Here is a 15130-nt window from a genome sequence, read left to right as displayed (position 1 = left end):
TGCCAAGAGGAAGACTGATTATTCCTGAAACACTGGTAGTGTGCTGCTGTCACTAAAAAGTCCTCTGATAATTGTGTGTTGATACTGTCTGGGAGCTCTTCTGGAGCTTATTTCGCATGTCTGTCAAATGAGGGGACGGCACTAGATAGTGTCTGAGGACCCTTCCAGGTTGGATGTCCTCTGCAGTTGCAAAACCTCTCATTCATACTCAAGGGTACTTGTCAGGGTAAAGGAAGGAGAGGAGGAAGTTAAAGTGGTTTAAATAAATACCTTTGCATGTAAAAAGAGAAAAAACAACCAACTCATTTAGTCATAACATATAACTAGGGTGTGGATATTTATTTCCCTGTGGTCAGAGGCAACATTCCTATTTCCATCAAAATTGTCTCGGCTGTTAAAGGCATTCAAATATATGATAAATAGATAAAAGACTAGCCTATTATGTGTGCTTTATTTTACCAGAATTTTTCTGTCTCTCTTCTTTCTCTTACTGTCTTTCTGCCTTTCTGACTGTCTCTCATGCACACACACACACACACACACACACACAGTGCGTTGGGGGGGGTTGTTTGTTCGTTTGTTTTTAAATTTTTTTTTCAACGTTTATTTATTTTTTTTTGGGACAGAGAGAGACAGAGCATGAACGGGGGAGGGGCAGAGAGAGAGGGAGACACAGAATCAGAAACAGGCTCCAGGCTCCGAGCCATCAGCCCAGAGCCTGATGCGGGGCTCGAACTCACGGACCGCGAGATCGTGACCTGCCTGAAGTCGGACGCTTAACCGACTGCACCACCCAGGCGCCCCTGTTTGTTTGTTTTTTAAGAAAGGAGTCAAGTAGAGAAAAGGAAACATAGTCTAATGAGAAAAACAATGAGCTAATGTTCAGTCCCCGCTCCATTACCAGCTAGCTGTAGTGGTCTAAACTGGATTCTTTCTTCTTGAGTGTCTTCCTCTGCAAATTGGGAAATCATAGCCATTAAGTTTATCTCATAGGTTGCTGTGAGACTGCAATGTGTTAAATCTGTCTTTGAACCTGATACAAAGGGTTACACCAGTATAAAAGTATACCAGTTTTAAATGGGAGGCAGTTATTTGTCCTACACCCACTTAGGAACCCATTACACTGTAACATAGCAATTTGAGGTGGATTATACATTTAGAAGCATGAGTTCAGTGACTAATTGTCATGGACATGGGTGACTGTCCACATTTTAAAGGGAATTGGTTTCAACCTGTACCTTTTATTCCAATAAGAATTATCTATGCAAAAGGAGATCAGTCTCTGTGCCACGTAAACTGGATAGAATCAATTCTTGATATAGATAAAATGGCAGTAATACCACAGCAGAGACTAAAGCTTCAAATGCTTAGAATTGTGATCTCAGAGGTCCCTTAGCCCAACTTTCTGTGTTGGGTATCTACATCTCTCTGACAAGGAAGACTTGCTGGTTTCATCAGCCTGTGCTTGATGGATAACTCTCACCACCTTGGGGCAGCTCTTTGGAATTTTGGACAATTCTGACAAATCATGGTTAAAAAAAAAAAAAAGAAAAGAACTTCCTATGTCCCTGTAACTTCACTCCTGTCCCCCAGATACCCAAAATAAGCCTGTTTGAAGATTGAAGTCAAGCTCCCCAGATATCTCTTTTCTCGAAGAAATGACCCTAGATTCTACAATTGTTCCCCCGGGGTTAAGGCTTCATATCCCTGATTATTCTGGTTACTCTCTTCTTTCCAGATGCTAGTTTAAGTAGACCCTCCCTAAAGTTGGCTGCCAGGAAATGCCCCCTGAGCAATTTGTGGAGATCTGTCCAGCATGGTGACTCTCATCATTCTTGGCACTATTCTTTTTGCAGCCTAAGCTGGCATAAGCATTTTTGACAGCATTAAATTCTTTCCTTTTAGTGACTGCCTTGGCACAGACAGTATACTGCCACTCTGCCAGAGTGGAGAAAATGATGCAGCAGGGTCTGGCAGGACCTGAGCACCTTCACAGAGATTAGGCTTCAGACCTAAACAGGGGAAAGAACAAAGATCGAGATGTGAAGCTATAAGCGTGGCTTGGGTAGAAGGATAGTAGGGGAGGGAAAGTTTAGAACTGAGAGACAATGTTCTTTGAGATCAACTCTCTGACAACTCAATAGAAGAATTCAAGCTTTGAGCTTTTCCCTGCAATCCTTTGACTCTTAGGTCTTTTAAGTTATTTGAAAGAAAAGTTAACATGGAGCTGGAAAGTTTATATATTAAAAAAAATTTTTTTAATGAGGAAGTTGGCAAGCAATCAGATGCGATATTGAATCCTATTCAATGGTGGCTGCTATCTGCATAAAGGAAGACTTTAAGGAAATAAAAGTTGTTTGCAGAAATCCAGATGTTATTGTTTTGTATATTGTGATGATGTGGTAGCCAGATTCCAAGATGGCGCCTACTGATTCTTAGATCCTGGTATTCATACTCTTGAGGCTGACCTAAGTAAACAAGAGGATACTGTTGAAATGATGGAGTATTACTTCTGAAATTAGGTCATGAAAGATGTTGTGGCTGATGCCTTGCCCTCTTGGATCACCTGCTCTGGAGGAAGTCTGTCACCGTGTCATAAAGACACTCAAGCAGCCCTACAGAAAGATTTTCATGGTGAAAAAAGGAGGCCTTCTACCAATAGTCAGCATTGACTCATGTGAGCCATGTTGGAAGAGCCTCCCTTACTCCCAGCTAAACCTTTAGATGACTGGCTCTGGTAGACATCCTGACTGTGATCTCTTGAGACCCTAAGCCAGAACCATCCAGCTAAGGTCCTCCTGAATTCCTTACCTGCGGAAACTGTGAGATAATGTTTATTGCTGTTTAAGTTACTAAACTACTATGTTTTAAGCTACTAACCTACTAAGCTTTGAGGGGTTTGTTATGCAGCTATAGATAACTAATACAGACGAATAGAAAGGAGGAATGAGGAAGAAAGAGTAAAAGCCTCTCATTCCAGGCGTGGACTTGTCTATCTAAGGATGGAATAGATGCTAGCTTCATTTCTGCTTTTAGACACTGCTGACAACCAACAGAGCTAGAGGATGACTAGAGGATGATAAGAAGGAAAGCTTCATGCCCTCGTGTCACCTGCTTCTTCCTCCCCCTCCTCTTTCTTCTTAGCAGAAGACTAGGATGACATTGAAAACTTACCCAAATTTTGCTTTTGGTTTTACAGTGGCCCTTGGGAAAAGCTTCACTGGCCTTCATCCATTTGTTATTAGGCTGTGGGGCTTGGATCTTAACTATTTCTATCCTCATTGCCTAGCATGTGAACATATATGAATAATGAATGATATTAAGGGTGAGGGTGAAATCCCTCCTTCCTCCCGAATTCTGAAGAGATTCCATTCTTTGAATGCTTCCTTAAGTGGAATGATTCCATTCACAGTTGATCAAAGAAGTCTTAATAGCATGCATGCCATCAGCCATTTTCACTATTAAAAACCTTCCCATTTCACTATTTAAAAAATCTCTCTAAGCTCTTGCTTTTAGGAGCTTCTTTTCACTTTCTCATCCTATTTCTTCTATGAAATGTTGCTCTAAACTGTTGCTCAAGTTCCCAAGATGCTTGATCCAGGAGAGCGTAGAGGTCTGCAGCCAATATACCAACATACCACTGTCAAGTTGTCCAAAATCACAGTGGAAAGAGCCCTGTACAGGAGCTAGGAGAACTAATTCCAGGGCTGTTGTCACCGATAAGCCTATACGTCCTTAGGCAATTTGCTTCCCTTCTCTGAACCTCAGTTTCTTAATCCTAAACTGAGAGAGTGGGTCAAGATGAGCTCTAAAGTCGTTGGGTTCACTGAAGTTAGAATTCCAAGGTGCAATCCCAAAGTGAAACCCAGTGGTTAGCATACCTCTGAGTAACTTTTATGGTTACAGTACAAAGTTTCCAGGACTTCCCTTTTATTAATTAGCCCAAGGATTTGGTGTCCGTGAAAGTCTGTCAGGTTTGCTTGGGAAGAGCAATCTTCCCTGAAAGACGATCTTCGATTTTCGTGTTTCCCGTTTTGTTACTAACTCTGGGTGACTTTGGGCAAATTCTCTCTGGACCTCGGAGGAGGGAGCTCCCCGTTATCCAGAAGAGGCTCAAAGACCCGGACGGTGACATTTCTCTTAATTCTCCTTCTACAACCTGGGTAGCTCAGACCCAGAGCCGGGTCCTGGCCGGCCCGAGGTCTCGCTCAGAGTTGCAGTCAAAACTTAACCCAGCTTTGCGCGCTAAGGGCGCTAAGGGCGCTGAGGGCGGCTCGGTTTCGGAGGAGGTAGCTACAGGTGAGTTCTTAAAGGGGCCTCCAGAGCTGGAGTAATAACCTGAGACTGATGACTGGGCTGGGGAGCACAGGCAAGGAGGAGTGAATGAATGAGCAAGTGAAAGAAGGAACAAATGTTTTCTTTCCACCCTTAAATACATTCACGCTTAGAATTAATCACTTAGACTTAAAAACCCTCTAGTAAAATCATCAAACTCTTAATCTGTCTCCCTGTTTTATGTGCCCTTCTTTAATTCAACCCCTCACGCCCCCAAAAAACTTTTACTTAAGGGCGAATAATAAAAAAGCCCCAGTACAAAGTGGAAGACAGTGCAGAGATCGCACCCCCCAACCCCACACAAGCCCCTCCCCTTCCCCCTTCCAGGCTCCGCCCGCCCCCGCCCCTAATGTGGGTGGTGCCGTGGACTCCTCCCCGAGACCGCTTTTCCCTGTTGGGGATCCACCCCCGGGGGCGCCAGGCACTCTCGCCTGCCTTGGAGTTGAAAACGGCACGTGTTTAGTGAGGTTAAAGGGTGTCTCGGAATGTGTGTCTTGGATCTGGTGTAGGTGAGGTCACGTCTCTCTTCAGACACCCCGACCCTTCCGGGCCTGGCGCGCTCCTCGCTCTGAACCGCGGGACACACCGGTGGGCTAGGGCGAGGTAAAGGCGGGCTCCTCCAGGGCCACCAAGGACCACCTGTAGAATCTGTGTGTCAACTCCTTTGTCTTCAGAGCCGCTTCAGTGGCCGCTCCTTTAAGCGAGGAGGTTCACTTGCGATGTTTCCCGGGTCCCCTTTCCCGTTCCCCAGCCCCCTCCTGGCCCTCCTCCCCCTACCAACCCAAAGGTAGCTTCGCTGAGAGCCCGGGGCTCGGCGCCAGCCGCCTCCTCACTTCCCATTGGCTGAGAGCGCCGGGAAAGCGGTCACGTGGGGGCGCGGCAGTCCAGCTCCGGGGCCGCCATCTTGGCGGAAAGTTTGGGGGGAGAGCGGTTGGGGGCGCGGAAGGAGGCGAGGTTCCGGGGGTGGGGCGGCTAGGAAGGGAGAGGGCGAGCGGGCTAGCGGGCCGCGGCGACCGAGGCGGCCGCGGCGGCGGCGGAGGAAGAGGAAGAAGGGGCGGTGGGGGTGCGGCCGCCGAGGGGAGCTCCTCCCCCGTTCCCTCACCCCCCTCAGCTCAGCTCCTCGAGCCCCGGGCGGGGCGGGGGGACGTGGAGCGGGGAAGGGCGGGGGAGCCGCCCCGACTCTGGCCGGAGCGCACCCCAGCTCCTAGCGCTCGCGGCTTGCAGGAACTTTGTGGTGGCGCCGCAGGTGTGGGGGCCCGCCGAGGTGTGCATGTGGGGCGTGAGGGCGTCGCGGAGAGCGGCCGCAGCCCTGTCCGGCCCCCGCTGGAGTAGCCCGGAGGAAGCGAGCCAGGAGAAAGGCAAGCGAGAGGAGGGGGCCAGAGCAGAGTGGGGTGATCAGCCCAGCTGGTCCCGCGTCGGAGCGCTCTTACTGTCGCTGCAGGCTTAGGGGCCAAGGGTCGGAGCGCCTCTGCACCCTCCAGTAGCAGGTGGGAAATGTGCATACTTAAGCCGGGGGAGGGGTGGCCTCACGTTTAGGCGTTTAGTACCCTTTGGAGAGGGAGCAGCTTTCGAGGAGAATTTGGAAGCAGGCTTCTCTGTCTGCTCTTAATTTGCCGGGGTACCCACCCTTAGGTAAAAGCTTTCTAGATTGACTGACACTCACTGCTGGGTTTTGAGGCTTTTTCTTTCACTTGGGAAAACTTCGCCAGGTGGCCTTTTCATACAGGGCTGGGAGTTTTTCGACTTGAGATTCGGGGGGAATGCTAGTTTAACTAAGACTCTGTTCTTTGCTTTAGTTGTCTCCGTTCTGTTTTATGTTTTCAAAGGTGTGTGCCCTCTTCCTGATACTGGAGAAAAATGCCGGTCCGGAAGCAAGGTGAGAATTTATTTCAGAACTCTCCTGCGAGTGTCACTTGCTTTTCTGTGTGTATGTTTTGTGATTGCTGTGCTTTAAAAATGTTGAGCTCCGATGAGACAGCATCGTCCTAGCCTTAGTTAGTACTTAGGGAATCTAAGCCTCATATCCTTAGAAGGGAGAACCACCTAACTATTTTTCAAACTTTCTTTTTTGACATCTCTTTAGTGACTAGAGAGGCAGTTAATTTTGTTTTCTCTGAAATGTCTTTTCAAAAACTCTGAATTGGTGTTTTAGTATTTTACTTTATCATTCTTACTAAACACTGATTTGTGAATAAACGTGGGATCCTGGCTAAGAACTAGTGTTTTGAAACATTTAAGATTTGGATTATCATGACAAATTATAGATAGGTAATTGCTTTTGCATATCAGATCACTTGAAGCCATGTTAACTAATATTTGATCAGTCTTTTATTGTGGTAGATTATTGTGCTAGCCCACATTTATTACAAACTGCTCACCTTCCTCCTTTCTCTGTGACATATGTTTAAAATGTTTTGATTATTTCAGGGAATGTGTGTGTGTGTGAACATAGTAGCATTGATTGACCGAGAGGATTTGGGGAGGTGTTTAGATGTCTCACAGATTATTTGCATAAATAGTGTGTAATACTTGTATATGTGTAATTTTAATCAGACTCTGCTTTTCTTCTCAGACACCCAGAGAGCATTGCACCTTTTGGAAGAATATCGTTCAAAACTAAGCCAAACTGAAGACCGACAGCTCAGAAGTTCCATAGAACGGGTTATTAACATATTTCAGAGCAACCTCTTTCAGGCTTTAATAGGTGGGAATTAAAACTTTATTTGTGACCATTATGTGTCAACTAGACTTAATGCTCCTCTGAATTCATTTATTTTAAACTTAACAGAGTGATTTACTCAGTTCTCTGTAAGGAATTCAGTAACTTGAACATCCAGTGAGTTGTATGTCTGATAGGCCAATATCCTTTCAAAAAATACCTGATAACTGAAAAAACTTTCATTATGATTATTTCAGTGATCTTTGACGACAGTGTGTAATATCCTAGCATTAACTAATAAAAGATGGAGAAGTTGCAAGAATGTTTCAGGACCCAAAAAGACAAGAGTGAATAACTTAATTGTTAGCTTGTTTCTATATTTGACTTCTGTTTCTCTGGAGTCCCTCAAAATGTTTGAAGAGTTCTTCTGTTTGAGGACATACGTCTCCTTAATATGGACCTCTGTTAAAACTTGGCATTCATGGAGTCAGAATTTTAGATCTGGAAAATTATCTTAGAGGTGATTTTGCTATTTTGTCTAATATTTTATCAACAAGAACATTAAAACAATATTATTCATAACTAACTTAAATTTAAGGTTGTGCATTGGTCTAATAAAGAACTGGACAAATAGTCAAGAGTCCTAAATTCTCTTCTTTACACTGCCATTAATTGAATGGTATTATACAAGTCATTTAACCTTTTCTAGGTTGCTATATTAGCTGTAGAATGTGAGTTCATTAGAACAGTGGTTTTTAGCCCTCCCTCCCTCCTGATTTTTAAAGTAGCTAGATTCTTTTTTAAAAGTCTTATATTTTGTACACAATTCCCAATTTATGAAACAAGATGATTTGTCTGTGGCCTTTAGGTACCTGGAAAGTGTTAACCACTGAACTAGAAAATTTGTTCCTTCCAATTCTAAGAATGAAATGTTTTTAAATTAATCATTGACTATATAAATTAGATATGTACTTCATTGCATTACATTTGTTTCCTTAGTAACTTTCAAGTTGGTATGACCTAACATCTATTGATAGAGTAACTTTTGATGTGTTTGTGGATTACCTTTAAGTTAGTGTACCCTGTCAAAAAACCTTACTGCTAAATTGATACTCTGTATTAAGTTTGTTGTAAAATTAAAGATTTTAAGGAAGACCACTCAGTACACCTGAATAGTTTTAAAATATCTAACATTATCATAGTATCTATTTATTTAAATTTTTTAATGTTTATTTTTGAGAGAGTGAGACAAAGTGTGGGAGGGGGGGAGCAGAGAGAGACACAGAGACACAGAATCTGAAGCAGGCTCCAGGTTCTGAGCTGTCAGCACAGAGCCCTACGTGGGGCTCGAATCCACGAACTGTGAGATCATGACCTGAATTGAAGTCGGACACTTAACCGACCAAGCCACCGAGGCGCGCCATTATCATAGACTTTAAAAACCATACACAAGAATAGAACAGTATAATTAACTATTACATAATTAACAATATAATGAACCTATTTTCAAAAATTACCAACATTCTGTCTTTTTTGTTTAAACTCCTCGACATTTTTACATTTCAGTTTCTAAGCTCTGACATTTAAGGTCCAAATGGATGATCAAATTAGATTCCTCTGAAAAAACAACAAAAAAGGAAGGGAAACATTTTTAGTCATTTGGTTTTCTAAATCAACCTTAAACTTAGGAATGTTTTATTTAGTAGAGTCAATGTTTAGAAAAAAAATAGTATGACTTCTATATCCTCATTTACCTATAGACAGATAGGTGTAGTCCCTCTCTTTGTGGAGTCTGCAACTTTAAGAAAATTAAATGGTCAGTGAAGTAAATAGAATCTATGCTTCTTAGATTTCTCTGTAGATTGGAGGTAGATTTGCTGTGTTTGGAGGGATTTTTAAAATGTATTCTGCCTTGCCTGTTTTGAGTGTTTATCTGTTCTTAAACGTGATTGAATTCTAATAGAATTAGCTTTCGGACAAGTTTGTATTTGGTGATCTTTGTTCTGTATAATTTCATTGGTTATGAATTTACCTTATATTTAGATTTGCTTGTATTTTAATGTTTAATAGGATATGATACCGAATTTTGGTGTAAGAAAAGTAATCGATTTTAGGAATTTTGAAACGAGTGAATTTAGTAGAGATCTTTATGTGTTTGCATACTGTAATTGAATTAATTGTTGACACTGCCTAAATAAATGCATTCTTTTGTGTTTGCTGAAATTGGGTTAATTTATTAACCTTTGTTACTTTTTTCAGTCTGAAAATGTTTAGGTTAGTAAGACTTTCCTTTTGCTTTGCACCGGTACCATTGTTCTTGAAACAGCACATTAGCGTACTTTAAACCTGTAAATCGCCCTGAGCTACACTAGAGTATTGTGTTCATAGTAGGTGCTGAAAAATCTTGGATTAACTTTTTTCCTTTAGTAGGCGGCGCTCTTTTTTCTGAGGTAGTGTCTGTGGACCATTGGATTAAAGGAGACATGGGTTTTGACAATCTGAGTTGTTTGAAAGGTTCTTGACTGCTTGAGTTTGGAAATCATCTCCTTAGGTCATAGTGAATTATGTAGTTACTTCTTTGTACTTGTTGTCTGCATAATTATTTATTTATTGATTCTTTGAACTGGTAGTTTGCATTGACTGTTCTCATGCATTTTAAAGAAGGTTGTGTGGGGTGCTGGGGTTTTGATGCTATAGAAATGTTGATTTATTTTCTTCTTCCTTCTGTAGTTGATACCTTATATAGATTAGGTTTCCGGTACCTTGAGGTTATTCAGAGGAACAAGTATGTGTATATTGCATTACATCTGTTCTGAGATAACAATTTTTAAATATTTTAATATCTTTGAATTTGGGATACGTTTTATGACTGATGTGTGTTGGAAATGATTTTACATTCTTAGTGGCACATGATAGAATGGTACATCTTAGAACTGATGTCCTCATTTCAATGAAATATGGCAATCACTGTCCTAGCTCTGATGTTTGCTAGTATCTTTGAAGGTTTAAAAACTACTGAACACAGCAAAGTTTTTATTAACTTTTGAGTTTCAGGTGATAAGTTGCTTCTTTAAAGCTGAATATTTAAAGCTATATCTAAAAAAAAAAAGTTTATGAGCTATACATTTCTTTAAAATTTATTCTCCAAATACCTGGTGATTATCTTTGTGTAAATGGGAGACAAAGTCTGCCTAATTTTAATCCTTAATTTAGGTGAGTACAATTTGAAAACGTAATATATTTGATTTTGTATTCTCATTTTCTGCACTTACATTTGAAAAATTTATAAATAAGTAGACTGGGTGTTGTTTGAGTCCAGGTCAGATCCCAGGTGTTCATTCAGGTCCAGCATGATTTGAGGTTATTTATGATTCTTAGGTTTATCTGGGGTCTGAGATGATCTTTGTAATCCTCAAAGATTTCATATTAGTCTAGCCCCCCCCCCCCCCCCGCCCGCCCCGGGCGTTACTTATGGTATCAAACAATTCTGCTTTTCTTGAGCACAGGAAGAGAACCTGAGCTCAAGATCAGGCTGACTTTAGAGACTTGAGTTAAGTTGAGTCATGGGATTTGTATAGTTTGTCTGCAATAAATAGCAAGCTTATTTTAATGCAGTGTTTTATTTTAGTTATGAGATTTGTCAAAATGAAGATGGATCATGTAATAAATAATACTGTCCATTTATGAGATTTTTTGACTTCTACTTTATTTGTTGCTGTTCTTTTAACTGAGTTTCAGTAGGCCTTATAAACATGGTAAAGAACATTTGAATTTGTAGGTACTGGCTTTCAAAAAGTATGACTCCTTTTTTTAAATGAAAAAAATGCATCATCTTAACCACTTTTTTTTTAAACAATTTTTTTTAGTGTGTATTTATTTTTGAGACAGAGACAGCATGAGCAGGGGAGGGGCAGAGAGGGAGACACAGAATCCGAAGCAGGCTCCAGGACTGAGCTGTCAGCACAGAGCCTGATGCAGGGCTCGAACCCATGAACCGTGAGATCATGACCTGAGCCAAAGTCAGATGCTTAACTGACTGAGCCACCCAGGCACCTCTTAAACACTTTTAAATGTATAGTTCAGTATTGTTAAGTACATTGGTGCAAAAACAGTTCAGAACTTATTCCTCTTTCAAAACCAGAACTCTACAACACTCTCCTTTTCCTTCTGCCCTCAGCCTCTGGTAACTACCATTGGAGTTTCTGTCTCTGATTTTGACTACTGTAAATAACTCATATATATAGTACTTGTCTTTTTGTGTCTAACTTATTTCGCTTAATGTTCTCAGAGTTCCTCCATGTGATAGCATGTGACAGAATATCCTTTCTATGTAAGGCTGAATTTTTTTACTGTATGTATATACCATATTTTGTTTATCCATTCATCCATTGATGGGCATTTAGGGTGTTTTCATCTCTTGGCTATTGTGAATAGTGCTGCTTTGAACATGGGTGTGCAAATATCTCTTTGAAAAACTGCTTTCAATTTTTGGGATACCCAGAAATTGGATTATAGGACCATATGGTATTTATATTTTTAATTTTTTGAGGATATCATACTGCCTTCCATAGCAGTTGCATTATTTTGCAGTCCCACCGACAATGCACAAGGGTCCCAGTTTCTCCATATTCTTGCCAACACTTGTTATTTTCAGTTTTTTTGATAGTAGCCATCCTAATGGGTATGAGATTATGACTCTTTTTTAAGTATATGTAAAAAGTAATAATAGCTGATATTTCATCGAGTACTTTCTGTGTGTGATGCAAGTGTCTCATTTGTTGTAATCCTATGAAGCGTATATTCATCTATGAGGTGATTGTGTCATTTTATATCATTTTATTTATTTATTTAAAAAAAAATTTTTTTTTCAACGTTTTTTATTTATTTTTGGGACAGAGAGAGACAGAGCGTGAACGGGGGAGGGGCAGAGAGAGAGGGAGACACAGAATCAGAAACAGGCTCCAGGCTCTGAGCCATCAGCCCAGAGCCTGACGCGGGGCTCGAACTCGCGGACCGCGAGATCGTGACCTGGCTGAAGTCGGACGCTTAACCGACTGCGCCACCCAGGCGCCCCTTATATCATTTTATAGATTAGAAAAGTAGGCACTGAGAGATTACAGATCTTATTCAAGGACCTTCAGATACTAAATTGTGGAGCCAGAATCTGAACTCCATCTGAATCCAGAGCTGCTCCTCACTTTCTGTTATTAGGATGTTATCTTAAGTTGAATATTTTAATGTGAGAAAGAACACTAACAACAAGCGTGGTAAACATAGATGTTGGTCTGTAGGTTCGGTGGTTTTATTTTTAAGTTTTTACTTTGAAGGAGAATATTTATGATGGAATGATGTTTATAATTACGGAGTTTACACATTTTGGAAAGTGTATTTAGTAATCAAGGTTTGTGAACTTCTAGCTATGATGGTAAAATGTCAAAATTTCTTAGATTTTTTGTTTCTTACTGGTCCCAGGGATACTGTATTTTAGTTTGTTACTAACTTCATTTGTGTGACTTTGCAAGCTAGGTTTGAGAAAGGAAAACATTTATTACAGGCTGTGGATCATTTTATTGGCTAAAACTTTATAGAATTGGAGGAAATTTTTATTAATTTTTCAGTTGATGGTTTTGATTGAATTGGATTATTATTTATATGCTAATAGTTTTGCCTATGACTGCTCTGAAGCAGTGCTTTGATTATGTTGAATCTGGTTGAATTCTCTTCAGAACCTTGTAATCACAGGGCTGTAAAAGCATCTGTAAATATTTCTTCTGGTCTAAGCAGTTTCATCTATGTAGGGTCAAGTTTTTCCCACTAAATTTTTTCTTTTCTAAATTATTTTTCCAGTATACTACCAAGTCTAGGACCAGGTATTTCATTTGTCATATCTCTTTGGTCTGGGCACATTTCCATAGCTTGGTCTTTTATGACATTGGCATTTTTGAAGGATACAGTTCCCCATTTCTTTTATTTTTTTATATAAGTTTTCTAATTTTGGGTTTCTCTGGTGTTTGCTTGTGATTAGATTCAGGTTATGTATTCCCTAGGGTTCTGTACATTCAGAGGTACAAGATATCTTTCCTTCATCAATGTTGTTAATTTTGATTACCCAATTAAGGTGTTTGATTTCTCTACTCCATAGTTAGTGTTTTTTCCTTGTTTATAAGCAGTATGTGGGGGTGACACTTGAACACCATGTGTATGTCTTGTTTTTTAGCAAAATTTCCACCTAGACTTAGTGTCCATTGATGATGCTTGCCTGAACCTTTTACTATGTTGAAAATGACAATTGAAAAATGGAAGTTTTATAACAGTGGCACTCTTCTACATTTTCCAATTAACGCTTGGCATTTTACTGTAAGAACCCTCCTCTCCCATTTATCTATCTATATATGTATCATTTAAAAAAATTGTTTTAGTGTTTATTTAGAGAGACAGAGTGTGAGTGGGGGAGGGGCAGAGAAAGAGGGAGACACAGAATCCAAAGCAGGCTCCAGGTTCTGGGCTGTCAGCACAGAGCCCAATGTGGGGCTTGAACTCATGAACCCTGAGATCATGACCTGAGCCAAAGTCAGACGCTTAACCGACTGAGCCATCCAGGCGCCCCTGTATCATTTTTCTTTTAATCGTTGATATTTATTATCATCCTTAATGATTTTGGTGCTCAGATTGTTTCTGATTCATTTGGTGAGAACTCTCTCAAGCTTGCTTTTATGTCCTTATCACATGCCCCTATTATTTTGAGTACTTTCTCATTTTTTTGGCCTAACAAGGTATTCCAGATTCATCTTGTAGGTATCTTGCCCAGCCTTGGAATCAGCCATTTCTCTGAGAAGTTCTGGTTCCTTTTGATACTTACCTCATTTTAAGGAATATGTGTGTGAAAATACCCTATGACTGTTAGTCAAATGGTACTTAAAATATTGAAATAACTTATTTTTGGACATTGGCTTGACATTTTCCTGTTTCTAATGTGCAAAACACAAATTGTAATACATAGTTTAAAGTTTTATAGGATATTCTTTTTGGGAATCAAAATGGTTTTAATGTACATAGGTTTAGAAGAAGCGGAGTATTCTCGAGTAGACTTGACTATTGCATATTTTAGTTTGTGAAAACATTGTACTTGCTTTTAGTCAATTAACTGATAGAATTTTTTCCCTCTGAAATGGCTGGGTTATATTGCAATGTTTTCAGCTTTCTAGTTGCCTAACTCTCCAAAATGGAATTTATTATAAAAAATAATGCATATTCCATGTAAAGCATTTAAGATCACCTAATTGTACTTTATATAAAATGTTGTCAAGAAAAATCTCACACCAAAGGTAACCTCCTTCCATAGGGTGAATATCCTTCTAGAATGTTATTCTTTATGTATTTATACATAATTTGATTTTGCAAAACAAACTCTCTACACAACTAAAACAGTTGTTTCCTACGATGCGAATGGAGATTTATAATCTCTGTGTAAAGTGGAAAATTGCATCAGATTAAAATTACCCGTGAAAATCCTTCCGGAATTTAACACTGTCTCTCATTAACTGCAATATAGTTGTTTTTTTCTCTAGTGGAAAGAAATCATTGTTTCTTCAGTCAGGCAACAGGCATAGTAGTTGGCTTGTGTTTGAGTGATCTCTTGTACAAAAGCACATAATTCTAGAATCAGACTGAGTGCAGTGAGATATAGAGATGTTTACATTATTAGAGGCATATGAAAACGGAGACTACCTGAGGGAACAGTCTTCTCCCTTCTCACTTTTTATGTGCAACGACTTATTGGGTGGACTAATAGGTAGAATTGTCCTTTTTGGTGAAGGGAGGTGCTGAAGTTAGATTTGCTTAAGTGTATGTAGTGTGTATATACATATTAACTTTTCATCTCAAAATTTCTCATTGGATATCTTTCCATATCAGTAGGTTTGTATTGTCTTTAATTACTTTGTTTACATTGTATAGATTTACTATAGTTTTATTAATGATTTCCTAGAAGCACTTAAGTATATAACTTTTCTGTATTACAAACAACATTGTATTTGTATATGTCTCTTTGTTCTACATCATTTATTATATCCTTTGGGTAAATTCCTAGAAATGCTTGGTAAAAGGGATTTGCATTTTAAAAAGGCTTTTGAGGGG

At 40.0% G+C, this 15130-nt stretch overlaps 1 protein-coding gene across 22 annotated transcripts in view; it reads left to right on the top strand.

The window, feature by feature from the left end:
• Positions 1-4776: 4776 nt before the first annotated feature.
• DLG1 (discs large MAGUK scaffold protein 1) overlaps positions 4777-15130 on the top strand; it is a 275437-nt gene continuing 265083 nt past the window's right edge. For 19 of the 22 annotated variants that reach the window (XM_040484907.1, XM_040484904.1, XM_040484902.1 and 16 more), the window contains exons 1-3: positions 5700-5822; positions 6162-6211; positions 6908-7039. In XM_040484907.1, coding sequence (XP_040340841.1) covers positions 6193-6211; positions 6908-7039 — 151 coding nt within the window. In that variant the 5' untranslated portion in view covers positions 5700-5822; positions 6162-6192. The other 3 variants (XM_040484886.1, XM_040484885.1, XM_040484884.1) reach the window with 3 other exon arrangements.

The sequence above is a fragment of the Herpailurus yagouaroundi genome, unplaced genomic scaffold (assembly GCF_014898765.1).
Source record: "Herpailurus yagouaroundi ecotype Mexico unplaced genomic scaffold, PumYag 162, whole genome shotgun sequence".
NCBI lineage: Eukaryota > Metazoa > Chordata > Mammalia > Carnivora > Felidae > Herpailurus > Herpailurus yagouaroundi.
This window is presented reverse-complemented; position numbering and strand designations above follow the sequence as displayed.